At 41.5% G+C, this 20,707-nt stretch overlaps 2 protein-coding genes across 2 annotated transcripts; one reads left to right on the top strand and one right to left on the bottom strand.

The window, feature by feature from the left end:
- Positions 1-5,756: 5,756 nt before the first annotated feature.
- LOC127772955 (uncharacterized) lies at positions 5,757-7,379 on the bottom strand. The gene is made up of 2 exons (XM_052298957.1): positions 7,177-7,379; positions 5,757-6,387 (listed from the first exon to the last, which is right to left on the bottom strand). Exons 1-2 carry the CDS (start codon positions 7,301-7,303, stop codon positions 6,173-6,175), a joined length of 342 nt encoding a protein of 113 aa, XP_052154917.1. The 5' UTR covers positions 7,304-7,379; the 3' UTR covers positions 5,757-6,172.
- A 981-nt stretch (positions 7,380-8,360) lies between these two features.
- On the top strand, positions 8,361-19,709 carry LOC127773688 (phosphatidylinositol 3-kinase, root isoform). The gene is made up of 17 exons (XM_052299824.1): positions 8,361-8,825; positions 10,620-10,719; positions 10,806-10,902; positions 11,870-12,028; positions 12,269-12,475; positions 12,960-13,138; positions 13,421-13,568; positions 14,642-14,737; positions 14,897-15,032; positions 15,712-15,833; positions 15,922-16,113; positions 16,239-16,409; positions 17,765-17,902; positions 18,047-18,201; positions 18,803-18,946; positions 19,022-19,166; positions 19,318-19,709. Exons 1-17 carry the CDS (start codon positions 8,708-8,710, stop codon positions 19,453-19,455), a joined length of 2,445 nt encoding a protein of 814 aa, XP_052155784.1. The 5' UTR covers positions 8,361-8,707; the 3' UTR covers positions 19,456-19,709.
- Positions 19,710-20,707: the final 998 nt, after the last annotated feature.

Here is a 20,707-nt window from a genome sequence, read left to right as displayed (position 1 = left end):
ACTAATCCTTGTTGAATATCGATTTGGAACTTGTTAAGATTATATTTTATAAAAAGGAAGTAGCCCTTCTGGAAGATAGAACAGCCAAGTGATGAATGTGGACAGTGAAACTTCCATCTAATCAATCATAACGGACTATGAGGCATTATCATGGACGGCTTAGTTCGGCTCAACTGTTCGGTGAAAAATTTGGCTGCATGTAAAACAAAATAAGCCATTAATATACTAGTATGATTTATTTAGTATTAAACTACTCCCTCCGTTTTTTAATAGATGACGCTGTTAGACTTTTTCTCACATGTTTGACCATTCGTCTTATTCAAAAAGTTTACGTAATTATAATTTATTTTGTTATGAGTTGTTTTATCATTCATAGTACTTTAAGTGTGATTTATATCTTACACATTTGCATAAAATTTTTGAATAAGACGAATGGTCAAACATGTGATAAAAAGTCAACGGTGTCATCTATTAAAAAACGGAGGTAGTACAAATTTTAAAAATAAATTCATTTATTTTTTTTAAAAAAAGACTATGATATACTCTCTCTAATTAATTTATTTTAGCAAAATAGGATATACACTGCAGTTAAGAACGGATTGGGTATCATCATTTTAGCAGTTCAGAAAGCAATTTTAGCAGTTCAGAAAAGCAAGCTTACAAATGAAGATCATACAAAATTACCCAATAGAACACACCCGAATACTTCTACTTACTTCCGCAGGTGGCATCTAGTGAAAGCGGCAATGCAAGCGTTGCAGGTTTATACTCGGGTAGTATACGCTACGCGAGGTTGACTGGCTTGGCGATAGCGCGAGTGTTAGGTTCCACCACCGTGTGGAAGTGGACCTTGGACCGGCTGGGCGCCGCGCGCAGCCGTGCACTGGTTTTCGCGCGGAGTTTTTCCGCACGCGCTGCGAGGCAAACGTGAGCAAGAAGAACGAGATGCGCGTATATACGATGCTTTGGTTTCCGCGGTCGAGCAAATTAAGGCCCTATCTAGTTCGTTATGTTACGTCGAATGTTTGAACTCATATATGAATATTACATATAGAAAAAAAAACTGATTATATAAATTGTATGTAAATTGTAAGACAAATCTTTTAAGCCTAATTGCGCAATGATTTGACAATGTGGTGCTACAGTAAATATTTATTAATGACGAATTAATTGAGCTTAATAAATTCGTTTCTATGTGGAATCTATATAATTTATATAATTTGTTTTGTTATTAGTTTATATTTAATACTTTAAATATATATCTATATGTCCGATGTGACACTTTAAAATTTTCGTTCCCAAATTAAACAGGCTGTAAGAGGAACATTCCATTTGGCGAGCATGCACGACCCGGTTCAAATACATATTCTCTGGTCCTGGATCAGCAATCTTCTGGGACAGTCGTCAACTGGCCAACTGACTAGAGTACTTGACCGACCCTCTCCCTTCAGATCCTTCTGAGGCAACCATTTATTTAATCAGTGATGATATGATTCTGTTATAATCTTGACTTCAGGCTGATTTTTTTTTTCGGACGAAATTTAAGGAGGATATATAATCTCTTCATTCTAAGTACACGACGTTATCATTTTTTTGAACTATATGTTTGACCCTACTTATCTTATATTGAAGAATTATGTAAGTATCATTTAGCTTGTTTTACCACGCGCGGTAACCTTTTCAGTTTTTAAAACCACGGTAAGTCTCGCGGTTACCACGCGGTTTGGGGGGGGGGTGCGGTAACCGTGCCAAAAAGGGTAAGGGGAATCCTGGCTGAGTCTGAATTAAAGGGCATTTGGCTGAAATTTTCCCTCATTTATCGTTCGCATGTTTTAAAAAAATATTAAACAATGTGTTTCTTAATTATATACGAATTACTATATACTGGTTTCTTTTGAAAAATTATATTAATTTATTTTTCAAGTTTAAAATAATTCTAATACTCCCTCCTTCTCAAATTGATCATCATATAATTCTCAAATTGATCATCATATAAGTTTATGTACCAAGACAAAGAATAATTTAAATCACATCAATCAACATACCATGCATACATTCTCCCACAATGCATGCATCGATTAGGCCCTTCACTGTGCTCCACCCTGGAGCGTTACCTAGTTCTCCAGCTAGGCCAAAACCTGATGTGGAGGAGAAAAAGCAGTGGGCCCCGTGTCTTTGCAAGGTTTTGCACATCCTAGCTAGGATCCGGTTTCCTTACGCCCAAAAGAGAAACTGTGCGCCTCTGCGCTCTGCGGTCCCCTCCCCAATCCTCCCCATTCTTCTCAAATCTGCCCCAATCCGATTTCCGTTGGTCGTCACCATCCACACGATTCGCACGGGCTTGTAGCTCGCCGGCTGCGCTACCGAGTCCGACCTTCGGTGAGGAAGGGGAGAAGCCAGAGGACGGGCGGAAGAGAAGTGCGATGGCGGTGGCGAGGAGATGTCATCGGTCGCGGTCTCGGAAGTGAGGACGACCACGCCGGGCGTGGGAGGAGAGGAGAGCCGAGGTCGTCCGCCGTCGTCGAGTCGTCGTCGTCGACGCCCTCCAGATCCGCGCCGCCGTGCCGCCGTCGTTGAGTCGCTGTCGTCGACGCCCTCTAGATCTGTGCCGCCACCGTCGTCGAGTCGGCCTCCTCGACCGCCGCTGCCTCCGCCGCCGCTCCGGATCCAGGCCGTCGCGTCAGCCTTCTCAACCGTCGTCGCTCCGGATCCACGCCGCTGCCTCGGCCTCCTCGACCGCCGGTGCTCCAGATCCAAGCCACCGCGTCGGTCTCCTCGACATCCAGGCGGCGCCGGTGTTCAACGTCGAGGTGGGGGAGAGGGGAGAGGCCGCCGGCGACGGAGTTCGTCGCCGAGGTGGGGAGAGGCCGGAGGCGGCGGCGTTGCCGGTGAAGCTCCGGATGGGTTGGGTGGGTGGGGAAAGTGGAGAGGGATTGTGTGGGTGCCTAGTAGGGTTGAGATTTTGTATTATTTTCTCCACTGTAAGGTGTTCAATGTAAAATTTATACTTATTTGTAAATTAATCAAAATATGAGGGCTGAAATAAAAAGTGATAGGGGCTGAAACTAAAAATCAAAGTCACCCATGAGGCCATTTGCACTGTGGGGAATCAAAACTTGGACACGGCGCTTTTTAGCCTACGTGGCATTTTAGGTTCCGCAAGTGAGTAGCTTGCATTGCTACTGGCCTTAAAACCTCATACCAATTACAACCTACCATGCACACATTCTCCCATACTGCATTAATTGTATTTCGATGAAATCCGTATTCATACAGTTATATGATGATCAATTTAAAAAATTTTGAATTTTATCACATGATGATCAATTTGGGAATGAGGGAGTACTTAATTAAGCATGTGTTGATGGTTCATCTCGATTTGTGTACCACTGAGTTGCTAAGTCCAAATGCTCCTTCAAATTCAACCTTATATCTTCTTATAATTGTTGTAGAAATTGTTTGAGTAATACGAATGAAAATTATGTAATATCAACAACGCCGTATTTAAACTTTATCCTAAAATAAATCATTTTCTACCTTTTTACCTACTACCGGTTCACAATCAAATTACTTTTATCCCTTTAATTAATATAACTCACCTACGCACGAATACAATTTTCTATTCATAAAGGATATTTGAGTCTTTGTTCTCGTCCTTGGCTTTACATTAGGATGTTAGGAATGGATTTTTTTAGATAGAGATAGTTGGCTAAAACAACCTTTTAACCATATGTTCTCTGCACTCGTTCTTTTTTTCCTTTTTGTCAAACTTTTGCTAAGCAACTACTAAAATAGGTCAATTGTTGATCATACTATAGGTAGATTTTGGCTGGGATGTATGATGTTAACCAAAATAGCAAAGGCACGTTTGGATCCATGTCAAAAAGGTGCCACACCAATTTTTTTGTAATAGTTTGAATAATAAATTTGGTAGTTTGGTTTGAAGCCAAATGGTTAGTATTTGCCATGGTTATTTTGATATAATTCTAGATTTTTTTTACCATAATATAAATTTTAGCTCTCAATTGACATCAATCCAAACACATTCATTTTCAACGCCACCATACCACAATTTATCTAGATTTTGGTGCTACCAATGTTTTTTTTTAATATGCAAGGAGTGCATTTTTGTGCTACCAATATTTATATGTGCTACTAACAAAACAAGCCCCAGATCCCTACGTTTCCCTAATGCTAAGGCAGGCAATTCAGATTCGGGTGTGACTTGAGTAATGTTTACCTTATTCTCAAGGGGTACAGTGGTAGTGGACGCTGCCGCGGTGGGATCATTTCATCGCTAGCTAGGCTAGCAAGACAAGACTCTATCAATGACGCGTGTATTGAAATTTTGCATAATACTTGCTCAGTACTAGTAAAGGAGCTGTTTAGAACCTTGTTTAAGTCAAACCTTGGGAATATAAATCATGAATAACTCTCAAGTTGTTGAGTTTAAAAATGTAAAAATTATACGAATAGATTTGTCTTAAAAAATAAGAAGTCAAAGTTGTGTTTTGGAGACCGTGTCGCGGTACAAAACAACTTTTCATAAGTACGGAGGGAGTATTTGCCAAAAATACGAAAAGTAATCGCGTTAGATGATGGACAGAACACTACACCCAAGTGCAAAATCACACCGAGTACAAAAATCACGAACGATCACAGCTAACAAATAAATGTCTGAACTGTACATCCAAAAAATGAAAAATGGAATACACAAAGCAGTATTGCGATGCTGCTACTACTACTACTAGAGAGAGAGAGTTTTGCCTCTGTCTCACGATCTCATCTCATCTCATCCCAGTGGCTGCTGCTATCGGCTTATATCAGTGCACGAGGTAGGTGACGGCGAGCGCGGCGGCCATGAGAGTGTACGCCACCGCCTGGTCCACCACGCCGCGGTCGACGGCGATCCGCCGCCGCAGCCGCCGCGGCGCCGCCTCCGCCACCGCCGCCGAAGTCCTCATGCTCCCTTGGCTGCTTTTGCTGGTGTGTGCGATCGAGATTGGGGAATTAAGAGCAGGTAGAGCTCGTGGCAATAATAATCTCAGTAAGTTGTTGTTGCTTGCGTGGTTCGGTGTCACTTGTGGTGAAGGGCTACTTATATGCATCTCGAGCTGCTGGTTAATTGGTCAGGTCAAAGATTTCTTGGCTGGCTGCAAGCCGAGTTGCCCTACGGGCAATGCAAGTGCAGATTGGCATTTGCTTCGCCGCGTTAGCTTCGGAGAAAAAGGAAGGGTGGAAATTGGAATGGAAGAAGAATCGAATGCGAGTAGTAGAAGCTTCCGTCACATTCGTGGCTTGTAGTAGGTCATCGTACGCACGTTGTTGAATCAGCAATGATGTGTACTCCAGCACAAACTGGCAACGGTTGTTTCCCGGTGAACTGCTAGAAACCGTTGAAATTTTCTAGTAGCGGGATGTTTTGCCTACTGCTTCAAGTTTTTTTTTTTTCGCGAAATTGCTGCTTCCGAGATGAGGCGATCCATTTTGGACTTTGTTCTCGACATAGTTTCACTTGTACTCCCCCCTGTCCCATAAAAAACGAATCTAAAACTGGATGTGACATATTCTACTACAACGAATCTGGAGAGAGGTATATTTAGATTTATAATACTAGGACATGTTACATCTAAAACTAGATTGGTTTTTTATGGGACGGAGAGAGTACAGTAGTACGAGGAAGCAATTCACATGGCAGCATCCATATAGATGTTCCCAAATAGTACAAGCAATAGCCTTAACCCAGAACAGAGAAATATTATGAATGTCTGAATTTCTCTGACATTGGCTAACCAATGTACTGCTCCATTGATGTTTTGGTAGAGAAATATTATAGATGTCTGAATACCTCTGAACTCTGAAGTAGTATACTTACTAACTCATTTGCGATTGTTCACAATATCTGCATCGATTAATGACCGAGTTATCTTCCCCAATGCATCAGCTGCAGCTCCAGTAGAACATACTCCATACTAGTACTGCTACCCTACCACACAACAGCTACTGATCATAACACTTTGCCTACACGGGTAACAACTAGTACTCTCAATCTCAAGTAGTACTGGAGTAGTGGAGATCAGGGTTACATGAGTAAATCAATCAGGGTTCAACACTGATGGCAACATTCAGGTTCAGTTTGATCAGATAATCGCGCCACCGTGGTCAGATGAGATCAGATGTCGCCGGCAGCGCCGCCGCTGAGGATGTTGAGCGCGGCGACGGCGGCCTTCTGGAACCTCTCGCGGTCGTCGTCGAGCGCCCTGCCCTTGTCGGCGATGGCCTCCTTGGCCCGCTCGATCTCCGCCTCGATCTCGGCGCCGCACTGCTCGATCTCCCCCGTCATCTTCAGCATCCCCTGCAAGGCCTCCTGCACCTGCTGCGACACGTCTGCACGCCAATGTACCAAGAGGAAGAACAACAACACCGGCGTTGTTAGCTTAGCAATGCCACACTGTCACTGTTTCACCAAGAGCTTAATGTGCGTGGTGTTTAATTTGTAATGTAGCAAGCGATCGCGTTGCAATCGATACTATAATTTGATGATTTGTTGCTCAATGTGAGGAAACGATCGAAGGTAGAAGTGAAATGTTCGTGCATTAATTTGGAATCTAGCAAGCGATCGAGTCGCAGTCGACACTAGTAAATTTGATGATTTGTTGCTAAATGTGAGGAAACGATCCAAGGTAGCAAAGTGAAATATGCGTGCATCTCATGATTATCAAGTAGAGTTAAGTAATTCCAACACTAATTCGCGCTTGGACTTTAGAAACCTGGTTCGGATGAAATCAAATGCACCGGACAAATCAACGACATGGAAATAAACAAAATCAAAATGAGCCGTGACACGCCGAAGCGAAATGGGGGAACCTAACTCAAATTGGAGTTGCTCGTTCAGCATAAAACAACTTTCCCAGGGTTTTCTCCCCAAATCAAACTGCTCTAAAATCTCTCAGAAGAAGCACCCATCGTCTGAAAATCTGGACGCCTTCGCGAGTCTACGTTCGACGGCGCCGAATCGAGCAGCGGGAGACCAAATCGGATGGGCCACGCATCGTGAGCACGAACGATCGCTTCGGGAAGAACCGAAGACTAGGCTAGCTAGCGAGCGAGCGAGCAAGCACCCGAGACGGGAAGAGAGGGGAGGGGGGCTAGGGTTTTAGCGAGGCGAGTACGTACCGAAGAGGAGCGCGGTGATCCTGGACTCGGCGCCGCCGTCCTCCGCCACCGCCTCCACCATGGCCCCCTCCTCCTCTCCCGCCGCCGCCGCCGCCGCCGCGACCGATCCCGACGGCGAGTGCGCCATCGCCTTCTCCTCTCCCTCGCTCGCGCTGTGTGCTGCGGTGTGGGGGTGTGGCTCTCAGGAAGAAATATCCATTTGGGCTTTCTATTTCTGTCCGTGTTGTGATGAGCCTTGAACCGGCCCAGCAACGCAACCAGCCGTAGGCTCATGGACCTTGCACCGCGTGATTGTCACCGGCATAGCTTACATGTTTTTTTTCTTGAACTTTAATAGCATCCGTTCTATCTTAAAAATGTAATGTCATTAAAATATTAAATGTTATTGTGACGTTATATCTTTTTCTGTTCGAGTTATCAAATGTCACCCTTTAGCGTTAGCTCGGGCATATTACTAGTTATAATTGGTTAATTGCTTGGCTAGGTCATACTCTCGCACTAAATGATGGTTGCGACATACTCACTCTGTTTCACAATGTAAGTCATTCTAGCATATTATCTATTTAGATTCATTAACATCAATATGAATGTGGAAAATGCTAGAATAACTTACATCGTGAAACGGAGGAAGTAGCCAAGTAGATCATAGAAAGCATAATACTCCCTCCGTCCCAAAATAACTTAACTTAGGATGAGATGTAACACATCCTAGAACAACGAATCTAAACAAGCCTTTGTCTACATTCATGATTATATAATCATGCATGTATTTTATGATTTTTTAAAATATTTTTACTGTTGTATTTGTTATAATTAAATATTTACAATAATATACTACATGATTATATTTTGGTGAAAAGAAAAACATATGTTAAAACTAAATGTTTATACGTGATAATGATAAGTTTCACCGTGTATTTTCACTATGTTTAAAAAAAATTAAATATTTCAGTAACTGATTTTATTTCAGTAACTTAATGCTTCATTAATTTTTTTCTTAAATCGGAAGCCTGTACTTCCCTTCCAAATTCCAAATACCTCCGTGACAGATTGCTTGCATTGCAAACACAAACACACCAGTGGTCGATGTCGCCTTGCTGAGGAAAACCTTTCGTATCCGATTATTCATACGTGTACTCCTACACGACAAAGAGAAGTCACTGACAGGTGGGCCCGCACCCCTCCCTTCCATCGTTGCGGAGGTCGGATTTCCCGATCCCCCACTCCATCTCCAACTCGCGATCCCCAACCTCCTCCTCGCCGCCGACTCGCCGGCGACGCCACCTCCCAGCGCCGCCGCAAGCCGTCCTGGTTGGCCTCGCGCACGTATCTAGCGACGCCAGCTCGGCTCCTGCCTCCAGGAAATCGCGGACGTCGGCGTCGCCCAAGCAGGGCCCAGGGCGCGGCTGGTGCTGGACGCCGCCGCCGCGGCCGCCGCCCCACGCTGAAGCAGGCGAAGGGGGCGTCCGGCGCAGGTCTGGACTGGGCCCGTGGTGGCGTCGCCACGCGGCGGCAATCCGCCAGCAGCGCCATGGCGAACGGCGGCGAGTTCCGCTTCTTCCTCTCATGCGACATCAGCCTCCCGCTCGCCTTCCGCGTCGACCGCCTCCTCCACTACCCCACGCCCACCCAGCCTTCTCCTCCTCAAGGTCACCACCCCATTCCTTTCCTTTTTCTAGTATTAGCAATTCTTAATTCTCTCACACATGTAGTAACCAGTATCAAATTAATACTAGATGATACCCCGCCCGTTGCTGCGGGATATTTGAATAACTATAGTAAAAATATAAACTTTACGAACTTTGCACATGTTGCATCAGGGCTTTTTTTTTGGGAAAAAAAAGATATATTGTGAAATCATAATAAAAGAAAAGCTAAACAACAAAATAGTTATGAATCCAGTTAATCCATAAATCACCAAGAACAAAAAAAAATGCTGGTATATGATGATGTCGTTCATGATTACTCCTTAATGAACAAAATAAGCAAGATGTAGCGGAGGAGATCCATACTTTATGAATTATGATTGATCATCACATAAAAGAACTCTAGAACAAATAGTTCAAATGAAAAAAAAGCTATCATCAAGGTAATTCACATAATTTTAGGAGATCACCAAGTCAATAAAATCAGCTACAGTGTAAAATGTAAAGACATATCAAACTTGTGATCAACAGTGCTACATATCTGCACCAAAATGTATGCCTAATAATCCAAAAGGCTTCACACAGTGACAGTCATTAGCAATGCAGTTGCTGGCCGGACATGAGCGGCATAGTGGCAAACCTGCAATAGTGGCAATGGAGACAAAACACCAATCTAATATCTGTAAAGCATGGCTATGTGCGAGACAAAGGCTGGTATTTTATTCTATTATCTAAAAAAATATCTGTAAAGCAACCAAAAATGAAAAATATAACCAATGCAATACAGTTTGTGTTGAGAGAGGAAAATACCTGCTGCCGTGCATGTGACAGAGTGCATTATCTAACCTGAAGAAACAAAATAGGGCATGCCAATACTATTCCCTTTACGCTAGTGTTACATATACAACATGGCTTCTCGATCGACAGTTTCCTTGATCATTGTATGGATCAGTGGATGCCATCGCTCGATTTTATAGACATGAAGCAGCAGAAATTGAAGGCATGATAGGAAATGTATAGTTAGCAATAGAAAAAAAAACAGACGGGAATTCATGTAATCCTCCATGGAACAAACCTGCAAAGAAAGTGAAGTAATCCTAAGAAGAGATTGAAAGGAGTGACTTTCCACTGGCACAAATAGTGCTCCAAGGGAGAGATAAAAAAAATAGAGAGAAAGAAGAGGATGAAGGTATTAAGACCATTAAAAAGTAAAAACATGGCGGATATAACAAACTATTCAAAACATGGCCCAATCTGCATTAATCAAAATATAGTTTATAAAGAGACATTTAGATATTTAGCTGGACTGAGGATGAACCTACAATGGAAATAATGGATATCGTGGCATGGAAAGAGACAACCTCCTCTAGTCCTCGTAGTCATCCAGGAAGCAGCAGCATCAACCTTCATACTCACTTCTCTTCTTGAATCATAATTAGCAGAACAACTCGCGTGTCGTAATATAAAAGAAGATGAGAAGGGAGGAGACGTTCCAAACTTCCAATGATGCAAGCAGTGGTTATTAGAAGGTGAAGATTAAAAGGCAAAAGTGGAGGCAGCCGGTGACCCTTCGCTCCCTACCGCATCTATAGAACCGAGCAGGGCAGGAAGGACTGCAAAAAAATCTGATCGGTTAAAGCAGACCGATCCAATGGACGGGAATAGACAGTGACGTGGCAAAGCGAGAGAGCAGGAAAATAGAATTAGTGGGGATGACTTGTATAGGTATATAGGATTAAGCTCATGACAATTACTGACTGTGAATCTGTGATCCTATTTGGCATTCTTGTTTGTCAGATTGTACAACCTTGGCGACCAACAAGAAGGTTCCGGAGCTTGTTGTTGAGTGCAAACTCTACATCGATGGGATACAATTCGGCTTGCCCGTGAGCACGAGGTATCCCCTTTTTGTTTTCTGTTATCTAAACGCATTGAAATGTAATAACTCTCTCATCGAATCTTCGTTACGCGCTTACATGCTAGGCTCGAATCGTCAGGGCCACCATACTTCTGGAACGAGGTTATGACGCTCACCGCGAAATACAGGGATCTCACCTCCCTTTCGCAGCTTGCGTTCACGGTATGTTTCCTTGTCTTCAGACGCCAAAAGTTATCAAGCTACAAGATACTATCTTTGGGAATGCATGGGGTGATATCTTCGGTAGGGATTTGTTCCAACAACATACTTAGTGTTAAAAAATGAGTTGTCGGTGTATGGGATAGTTTGAAGTGAACATTATTATTTGTGAGGATGGGTAGTCATGCACGGTGTATGGTGAACTAACCACCCTACTGATTGACTAGTTCCAGGGTTAGGCATAAATGCAGTTCCTCTTTTGGGCGGTGGAAATTGTATGTATGTAAGGATCATATCTGATGAAGTTCGGGGGTGTTTGGTTGATGGCTAAGTTTGTCAAACCACAACTTAAGCAAGTTGTGGCTTGCCACATGGCCACACTTGAGGCAAATAGTATGAAAACAAGCCATTGACATGTGGGGCCATGTGAATGAAGGGGGTGTGGCTAGCCACGATTATGGCAGTTAACTAAAGACATGCCTAAGGACCTATGTTATTGGTGCAAAATTCTGGCTTTTCATTCTTTTCGGAGGTGGCATGTTGTCTTAGCATCTCTTGGCCAAGTTTATTGGAGATGAGCATGGTTTTTCAATAAGAACTTGAAGTCCTCTTGAAGCGACAGTACTGTTTTGCTATGCCCAGCAAACTTACTTTGCTGCTGCCTGCCATGAGTTTCCATTAGTCAGTGTTGAGCTCAAACCCTTTTCACCTAGATGATTTAAGAGTGGCGGCGAGCATCTCTTCTATTGGCCTATTGTTGGTTCAAGCTCCCTTCAGTTCTATGTGTTGCTTTATTTGTCTCCTTGTTGTGCATCTTTGTGCTTTTCTTAAAAAAAAAAATCTTGTAAGACTCATGTTTGCTTCATTTATATTAATATACTCACACACAAGGCTGTTGCTTGTTCCTTAAAAAGGAATATGTTTATCTCTTGCACTTATCTTCCTATGCTTTCCATCTGGAATATTGTAGGTTTGGGATATGTCATCTGGTGAGGACGGAAATATTGTTGGTGGAGCCACCATATTTCTTTTCAACAACAAAAAGCAACTTAAAACAGGAAGGCAGAAGCTGCGATTATGGCCCCAAAAGGAGGCAGATGGAAGAGTCCCCACCACGACTCCTGGCAAGGTTGTAATATTGTATGAAGAGCTCAATTTGCTTTTGGGTCAGGATGTGCTTCTTGACCTTTTGTACTATGTTTTCTCCTTCTTAATGAAATGACACGCAACTCTCCTGCGTTGTTCTAAAAATAATTTGCTTCTAATGCCCTTTTGATTCTGATCTGCTCACTAATCTCTCAATCTAATGGTTATTACATCTCTTCCGTACAGTGAACTTACCCTCTTTTTGTTCCTATTACACATGTAGGTACCTAAGAATGAGAGGGGTGAGATAGAGCGTTTGGAGAGGCTTGTTAATAAGCATGAAAGAGGACAGATACAACATGTAGAATGGTTGGATCGTCTTTTCTTCAGAGCCATGGACAAAGCTAAGGAGAAGTGTGAAAGAACTGAAAATTTGTACCCTAGCCTTGTTGTTGAATTTTGCAGTTTTGAACACAGAGTTGTCTTCCAGGTTATCTTTTCTTTGCCACTGAGTTTACATATGTCTTTCATCTCTCTTTTTCATTATGAATTTGCCGTAATATTTTCAAGTTCTCTTAGTATAAATATATAATACTGTACATGTAGTGTGACATAATGTTTACAATCTAGCATAGTCTATACTTTGGAAGTTATATTGAGCGCATAATCTATGAAATACACCATCATAGTTAATATCTTTCTGAGTTGAAGCATGCTTTTTGCCATTTGGTTGGTTCAGTGCAATCCATTGTTTAACTGAATAATATTTTATTCTAGTTACTCTTTTCTTTTCTTTTTGTTGTTGGATAAATTGTCGACATTTTGATTTTTACCATAGTTTTTTCTTGTAATTGGTCATGGATTATGGATGGATTATCAATTTTTTTGTTAAGTGTAAGAGTCATTTAATATTTACCGATTTATAATATGTTCATCTCTGCTATAGAAGTTTTTATCAAATTTTCCACATGCAGGAATCTGGAGCAAATTTCTATGCACCAGCCCCTGTGTTGTTATCAAATCAACTTGTTACTGTATGGGACCCTGAACTAGGAAGAACCAATCCATCTGAGCACAAACAGTTAAAGCTTGCAAGGAGCTTAACTCGTGGAATAATTGATAAAGATCTGAAACCAAGCTCAAATGAGCGAAAGTGAGTGCAAATTGTATTTTATTCTTTCCTCCTTGTCTTGTCACCTTATAATGTTTTTTAGCCTTTTATCTCTATAACATGATGGTGAATCTTGGCATCGTGTAATTTTTACAGTGGTTGCTCTAATCTCTTAAATTTTCAACACAAAATTGTGAGGCAACCAATTTGCATCCAGTTCCAGCTTCTTTAATTAGGAGTGACAGGAATTAAACTTCAATTCTGATTAGCACTAATTTGAATTCATGGATTTTTTTTAACCTAAATCTAGTACTCTATGTCTAGGTGTCTGCAAAGAATTATCAAGTTTCCTCCTACACGCTCTTTACAAGTGGATGAGAAGCAGCTGGTCTGGAAATTTCGGTTCTCTTTGATGTCTGAGAAGAAAGCTCTTACAAAGTTTGTTCGTGCAGTGGACTGGAGCGATATCCAAGTTAGTAAAAGCATCCACACATCTTATTGCCGTTTTTGCATTGTATTGCATATTTTTTATTAGGATCAGTGGACTGGAGGATGTCCCTTTGCATGCCTGTGTGTTCTTCACTTCTTTGGCATGTTGGAACTGTTAGGGATATGGCCTGTTTGACGAAAATTGAGAGTTCACAGGGAATGGGAGTTCAAATGAGAGTTTATGGTGAATTAGTCTTGAGTTTTTTTTTTTTTTTGGGTTTCCACCTTGCCTGGTTAGTGAGATGGGAAGTTGCAGTGAATTAGTGTGGAGACTATTTTAAGTCATGATGAAGGGCTGGGATTTATCCATCTTAACATAAAGATGGATTTCCATCCCAATTCCTGGCCCCTGCTAGGTATTAAAATAGTGGAGTTAGCCCTCAAATTCCCCACTGCCATCCTATCTGAAGTTCTAAACTCCAATGCCAGTTATACCCAACAGGTGTTCAGCAACAATTGGGAAGAGGATTGGGACTTTGAAGTAGGGATTCATGACAGATTAGTCTTGAGAGTTTGTTTTTTTAATTCTTGATCCCTTGTTTGGCAAAGAGTGTAATCACAAGGAATTGCTGAAAATACTGTTTTTTAAGTGATGATGAAGGGCTAAGATTTGCCTCATCTCTACATAAGAAAGCAATTCGCACCCCTTCCCCATGTATTAAAAGTGTGGGAGTTAGCCCCCTCAAACTCTGTCCCTATCCCACCTAAACTCCCATTCCTGGCAAACAAACAAAATGTTTCATAACCTCCACCCTCTAAAGTCCCATCTCCTCTAAACAATTTCCCTCATCCAAACAAGCTAACAACGAAATTAATAACCCAACTCCCTCCCATTCCGTCGCAATAATTTGCCTGACCAAACAAGCTGTTAAGGCCAGGGAAAATGATACACGGATGTTCATTGCAACTAGATTTTGTGATGTCGCAGTATCATTTCAAGTTTTTTTCTAAGAAATTTCCTCATTATCTTTAGATCTGTCAACTCCTCATTTTCTTGATCTAATGTCTATGTGGTTTGGTAGCTTCTTATAATTAGTATGTGATAATGCCATGCAGGAAGCTAAACAAGCTGTTGAATTGATTAGAAAGTGGGAAACAATTGATGTGGCTGATGCATTAGAGCTTCTCTCACCAGACTTTGAAAGTGAGGAGGTGAGCTTTTTATCTAACCTTTGTCTGTGCATGCTTCTTGTTTTCTTAGAAGAGTACGTGCTAGGGTGGTTTTCATGTAGTTGGCATTGGCACATGGCACCGTGTGACTGGAAGGATATATTTATCATTTCTGTAACATATCCATTTTTTGGTGCAAAGGTACGAGCTTATGCCGTCAACATACTTGAAAGGGCAGATGATGAAGAATTACAATGCTATTTACTCCAGCTAGTGCAAGCTCTTCGGTTTGAAAGATCGGATGAGTCTTGTCTGGCACACTTTCTTGTAAAACGTGGTATGTTCTCTTGTTTTTCTTTTTTTTTTTTTTGAGGGGAGGTATGTTCTCTTGTTATTGAAATCCATCTATGCCTGTGTGAAAATGACACGAGGAATCCATCTGTGGCATTTGGCAACCATGAATTTGATGAAATGTTCAGAATATGTAATATTGGAAAAAAATGCACTTTCTTCACATGCACAAATATAAGCAATTTTTAGCGTTTGAAATATGCCAATAAATATAAGCATTTTTGGAGTACCACTTTCCCAATCCAATCACCCCCCATGATTTCCTGCTTTTATTGCTGCATCGGTAGGCGTGATCTTTTCCAAGCAGGTAAACTTTTTGGGGGCATCAAGGTAATTCTACACCAACCTTACTCTATGCTAAAACTCCTAGAAATGCTTATATTTGTGGATGGATGGAGTATTTAACATGCCTAACTATAGGCGAGATTGCCAGATGTTCATTACTGTGCAATAGTTGTGGATGACCTAACTCCCGGTGCAACCCAAAATGCTTAATATTAATTCTCAGATATGTCATACTACTGTAGCTTCACCCCTGTCAGACCTTTAATTACTTAATATTCTTTATGTCCTCACAAAGGCTATATGCGTTTATCATGATGCTCTTTTTGTTAAACTGATATATAGAAAACTAACACAAATTTTATGGTCTTTTATCCATTCAGCTGTATCAAACATTGAAATTGCTAGCTTCCTTCGCTGGTATGTGGTCGTTGAGCTGCGTGACACTGCATATGCAAGACGGTATTACAGTACATATGACTTGCTTGAAAATGGCATGATGAAAGTGCGTTTTTCTTCCATTTTGGATACATCTCTTGATTCTGCCCTTACTAATATTACATGCAATTATATTTATGGATGTTTCTGCTCAGTTTGCTAGGGATGATGGTGATGAAGACGGATTTCGACTTTGGCAGAGTTTAACACGGCAGACTGAACTTATGGCTCAGTTAGGTTCTATTATGAAGGATGTAAAACAAGTTCGTGGTAGTGCACAAAAGAAAATCGATGGATTAAGACAATTATTATCAGGAGTTTTCAGTGAGCTTACCAACTTTGATGAGGTGCAACTTATTTCATCATTAATGTGTTGTCTGTCTCCTGTTTTTCAGTGCTAGAGAAACATATCATAGTTCAGATTAACTTGTGTGGTTGCTTGAACTGATGAGTTCCGTTTTATTAATTTCAGCCAATTCGTTCACCATTAGCACCGACTGTTCTCCTTACTGGGGTTATACCTCAAGAATCATCTATATTTAAAAGTGCCTTGCATCCTTTGCGCCTTGCCTTTAAGACCGCAAATGGGGGAATATCGAAGATAATTTATAAAAAGGGAGATGATCTCCGCCAAGATCAGCTGGTAATTTTCAATGTGCCTTTATATTTATTTCCAAGTTTTTCTTTTTCTTTTTGTTCTAGTCTGTATGCCAATGGGTCACCCTCTTTATGTAAGGGTAACGTGGTTTGGCTTTCTGAGCAAGTGATTACGTTATAAGTATTTCTGAAATTATTGAAAAATATGTATTCAACTGCCAATGCTATGCTCTAAATCAGAGCTGCTTGAGCTGGATATTTGGTTGCTTGGTAACAGCTGGTTGGTCCACTGTACTGTCTGATCTATTATGTGCTGGTCTTTGTTGTGTTGAGAATAGTGTTTACAATTCCCGAAAGAACACATCACAAGCTGCTTCATGGTGTTATGTAGGAGTAGATTTTAGTTCTTAGAGCTTTCTTCTCGTGGTTTTGAACTTTTAATTCATGTATATATACTATGTCTAGCAGTTTTTAGAGCCTTCTTCTTGTGGTTTTAAACTTTTAATTCTGGCTGTGTTTGGCAGCCTGTTGCTGTGGCTGCAACGCACCTATACATACAGCGTATGTATTGTACAGCGGCTGCGGCTGCGGCTGCAGCCACAGCAATGCCCACCGAACAGGCTTATTTAGCATATACTATGCATAAACTAGATGATGCCCCATGCGTTACTGGTAGGAAACCATCAGGATGGACAGCATTGAGAAGAGACTATGCAGTTATATATTTTGTTAGACAAATTTAGTAAAGCACGCAGTGAAAAATAAAAATCTTTTTAAAAAAGTAGATTTGAGAGTAAAGAAAATAACGTTCATTGAGGCACAACAATACTGATGATAAGGATGGGGAACCTTTTACCACTGCTTTTGTCAGACCGTTCATAATGGAAAATAAGGAGACACATAGGATCCATCCTTAGAGTCCGGAAATGAAACTGAAGTCTATTATTCTCCTGCAAATTGAAATGCTGAGAAGATTTTAAAAAAAAACTTGACCTTGATCATGCTTCCTTCCACATGAAAAGCTCATTCTAGACTTCTCAGTGCTATTTCACGGACCCGCATACTAGGAACAGAAAACACTGAAACAGTCATTTTATTTTACTTGATATGGCTGAATACTTAAAAGAGATGAAAGATATATTTTCTAACCATCTGAAATGATAGTTGTTGCGATCCAAATCAACTATATGAAACTTCTTCCTGTAACAGGGGATGAAAAAAAGGCAAGGGACCTGTAGGTATTTAGGATATGTATGCAAGTTAAGAGAAGTAAACCAAATAGTTAAAATGGCGAAGATGTAAGAATAAATATAATTCAAATGTATTGTCTACCTCTGCAACTCATCTTCAGACGCTTGTGTGGGAGTGAGTTGTGATTAATTATTTCTTTGTTCTTTATAGGTTATTCAAATGGTCTCCTTGATGGACCGGCTGCTCAAATTAGAAAATATGGATTTACACCTTACTCCATATCGAGTTCTTGCAACTCAACCAGATGAAGGAATGCTTGAATTTATTCCTTCCAGTTCACTTGCACAGGTAACTCGGTATTGATTAATGATTATCACGAAGGCCACTGTTGAATTGCCAGAAGTTGTCTTTTCCATTCGGGTGAAATTATATGCAAATTGTAGCTTCATTTCATGATTATCTTTGTTGATTCAAGTAATTGTTTCTTCTCAGATTCTATCAGAACATCGCACTATTACAAGTTACCTACAAAAATTTCATCCTGATGAAGATGGTCCTTTTGGTATAACTGCTCAGTGCTTGGAAACTTTCATAAAAAGCTGTGCTGGTTACTCTGTCATTACATATATAATGGGGGTTGGAGACAGGTTCGCATTTTTATTTCTCAAAATCTCAGACCCTTGGTGCCTTTGGTTCTGACTATCACTTATGAGTACTTATAGGCTAGTTAACCTTATTAAAACTTCATTCACGAAGGTGATAAGAGAGAAACATATTACATTCAGCAGCCTTTAGCTGTCAATCATACATTGCTGTGCATCGCATGCTACTTAATGTGCCTTTGAATAACTTGTCTGTATCCCAGTTCATGTTTTTTTTACATGATTCATAATCAGCCATGAAAATGGTTGAGAGTTGTGTTTGTTTTTACCAAGGATATAATCATATATTCAGGCCCAACTTGGACTTTCTGGTTTGTTGACAATATTAGGCATATCATTCTACATTATGCGGGTCAAAGTTTGCTAGTGTTCCCCATACTTTAACTGAACTCTGTCCATGGTCACAGCATATTTTGTAGTAATGTCCATATGTCCAGTTTGTCAAGAGAGGACCTGGCTGAATGCTGATGTTACAGTTTTTTCTGCCATCTGGATATATGTAGCTAGTTAGCTACTAGTGTGCTAAGAACCATGATATGATGTTTCACAATAGGAATGACAAATGTTCTTTTTCCTCCCATTCTAGGCATCTGGATAATCTTCTTCTAACAGATGATGGACGCCTCTTCCACGTTGATTTCGCTTTCATTCTGGGTAAAGATCCAAAGCCATTTCCACCACCAATGAAACTATGCAAAGAAATGGTTGAGGCCATGGGTGGTGCAGAAAGGTAAACTCTTTAACTAACTTGGCGGGATATCTGCATGATTTGTTCCTCTGCTAAAAGCCCATTGCTCGTTTTCAGCCAATACTACACGAGATTCAAGTCATACTGTTGCGAAGCATACAACATTTTAAGGAAGTCCAGTAGCCTCATATTGAATCTGTTCAACTTGATGAGAAGATCAAATATTCCAGACATCACTAACGAGGAAAATGCAGGCCTTAAGGTACTTGAGCCGTTTTCACGACTTGAGCCCATGAGTTTTTATAAAAAACATAGCAATCAAAATGACCATATTTTCATTATCATGAGTTGAGCCCCATGATTAAAGAACATAGCACTCTAAAACTGACCATATTTTTCTATGTTGAGAGCAGCTTCAAGAGAAATTTCGGCTTGATCTGGAAGATGAGGAAGCCATACATTTCTTCCAAGATCTTATCAACGAAAGCGTCAGCGCTTTGTTCCCTCAGATGGTTGAGACAATCCATAGATGGGCTCAATACTGGCGCTAAGCAAAGTCTGTAACAGGCATGCTTGATGTATATACGTACTAACATGCTCGCCTGCGACCGATTTATTTACAGCAGGTTGCAGGTCTGAACTCTGAATCCATTTACATTTGTCGATAGCTTAGTTTGTGAATATACCACGCATGCGCCTGGTTAGAAAGCTGTTGACTTGAATGTAGTCAGAAGTGTAATAAGGCTAGCAGTATTAAAAAAAAGAATCTTTAGCGGCAAATATAGTGATGTTTTATGTGCCTCAACCCTGACAATTTTATGCTTCTTTTTGTAAGTTTGGAGAATATGAACGTAGAAAATAAAATAAACTATTTATTAGAAAGGATTGGTTGGGATGAGGTAAAGAATATGTTAGAAGAAATATTTCCGTTTCGGATGCGAACGCTCTTTCCTGCTCAACTTTTCAGTTTTGGGCTTGGCCGGTTTACGTATCGAGTTATCCTATTTCCTTTCCTTTTTTCTTTGGAATGAGTCCACTTGACATCCCTTATCCTTTTTTTTCATCGAGTTCAAATCTAAGTATGGAAGGTTGATTTCATTGACATTGCAAGTTGACTACAATCAACCTGTCCTAGTTAGCATGGGACCTAAGTGACCCCCACATGTAAGTCGCACAAAAAATTGAGTAGCCCCGAGTGCTCGGATCTCATTGAAAGTAGTGGGTACGATGACTTGGGCGTTGGCAAGGGGACTATCCCTGGTGACAGCACCGGCTGTGAGGGTAGGGGGAGGGTGGTTGAGGATGGTAAGAAGGGGCCTACGGTGGCGGCGCCAAGCAGGGTGGTGCTGAATAGGGAGTTCTCGAGGATGCGCATGTAGGCGAAGACGGGGAGTCGGCCTAGGTTGGGGGTGGGGGAGAGGGGGCATGGGCTGCGGCGGTGACTGGTGGTGGAAGGTGGGGTTTTGATTAGGGTTGGGGGTTCTAATGGGTTTGGATAGGCGCGCTTGCGGAGGGGGGGGCCCACGGGGGTGGAGACTGGGGGCAGATGAATCTTCTAGAGGAGCATGCAAGGGCTTGGGCTTCTGGTGCTGCGGTGGAAACAGGATGCAGGGGCTTGGGCTGCTGGTGCTGCGGTGGAAACAGGATGCAGGGGCTTGGGCTGCTGGTGTTGTGGTAGAAACTGGAAGTGAGGGGGCTGCTAGTGTGGCAACCGAGGGGGGGGGGGGGGGGGAAGGGTGTTGGTAGTGAGCTACTGGACAATATCGTTGAACTAGTTCTTGCTAATGTTGTAGACCTGCGGCT

The sequence above is a fragment of the Oryza glaberrima genome, chromosome 5, assembly GCF_000147395.1.
Source record: "Oryza glaberrima chromosome 5, OglaRS2, whole genome shotgun sequence".
Lineage (NCBI taxonomy): Eukaryota > Viridiplantae > Streptophyta > Magnoliopsida > Poales > Poaceae > Oryza > Oryza glaberrima.
The sequence above is the reverse complement of the archived record's forward strand: the minus strand, read 5'-3'. Positions and strand labels throughout refer to the sequence as shown.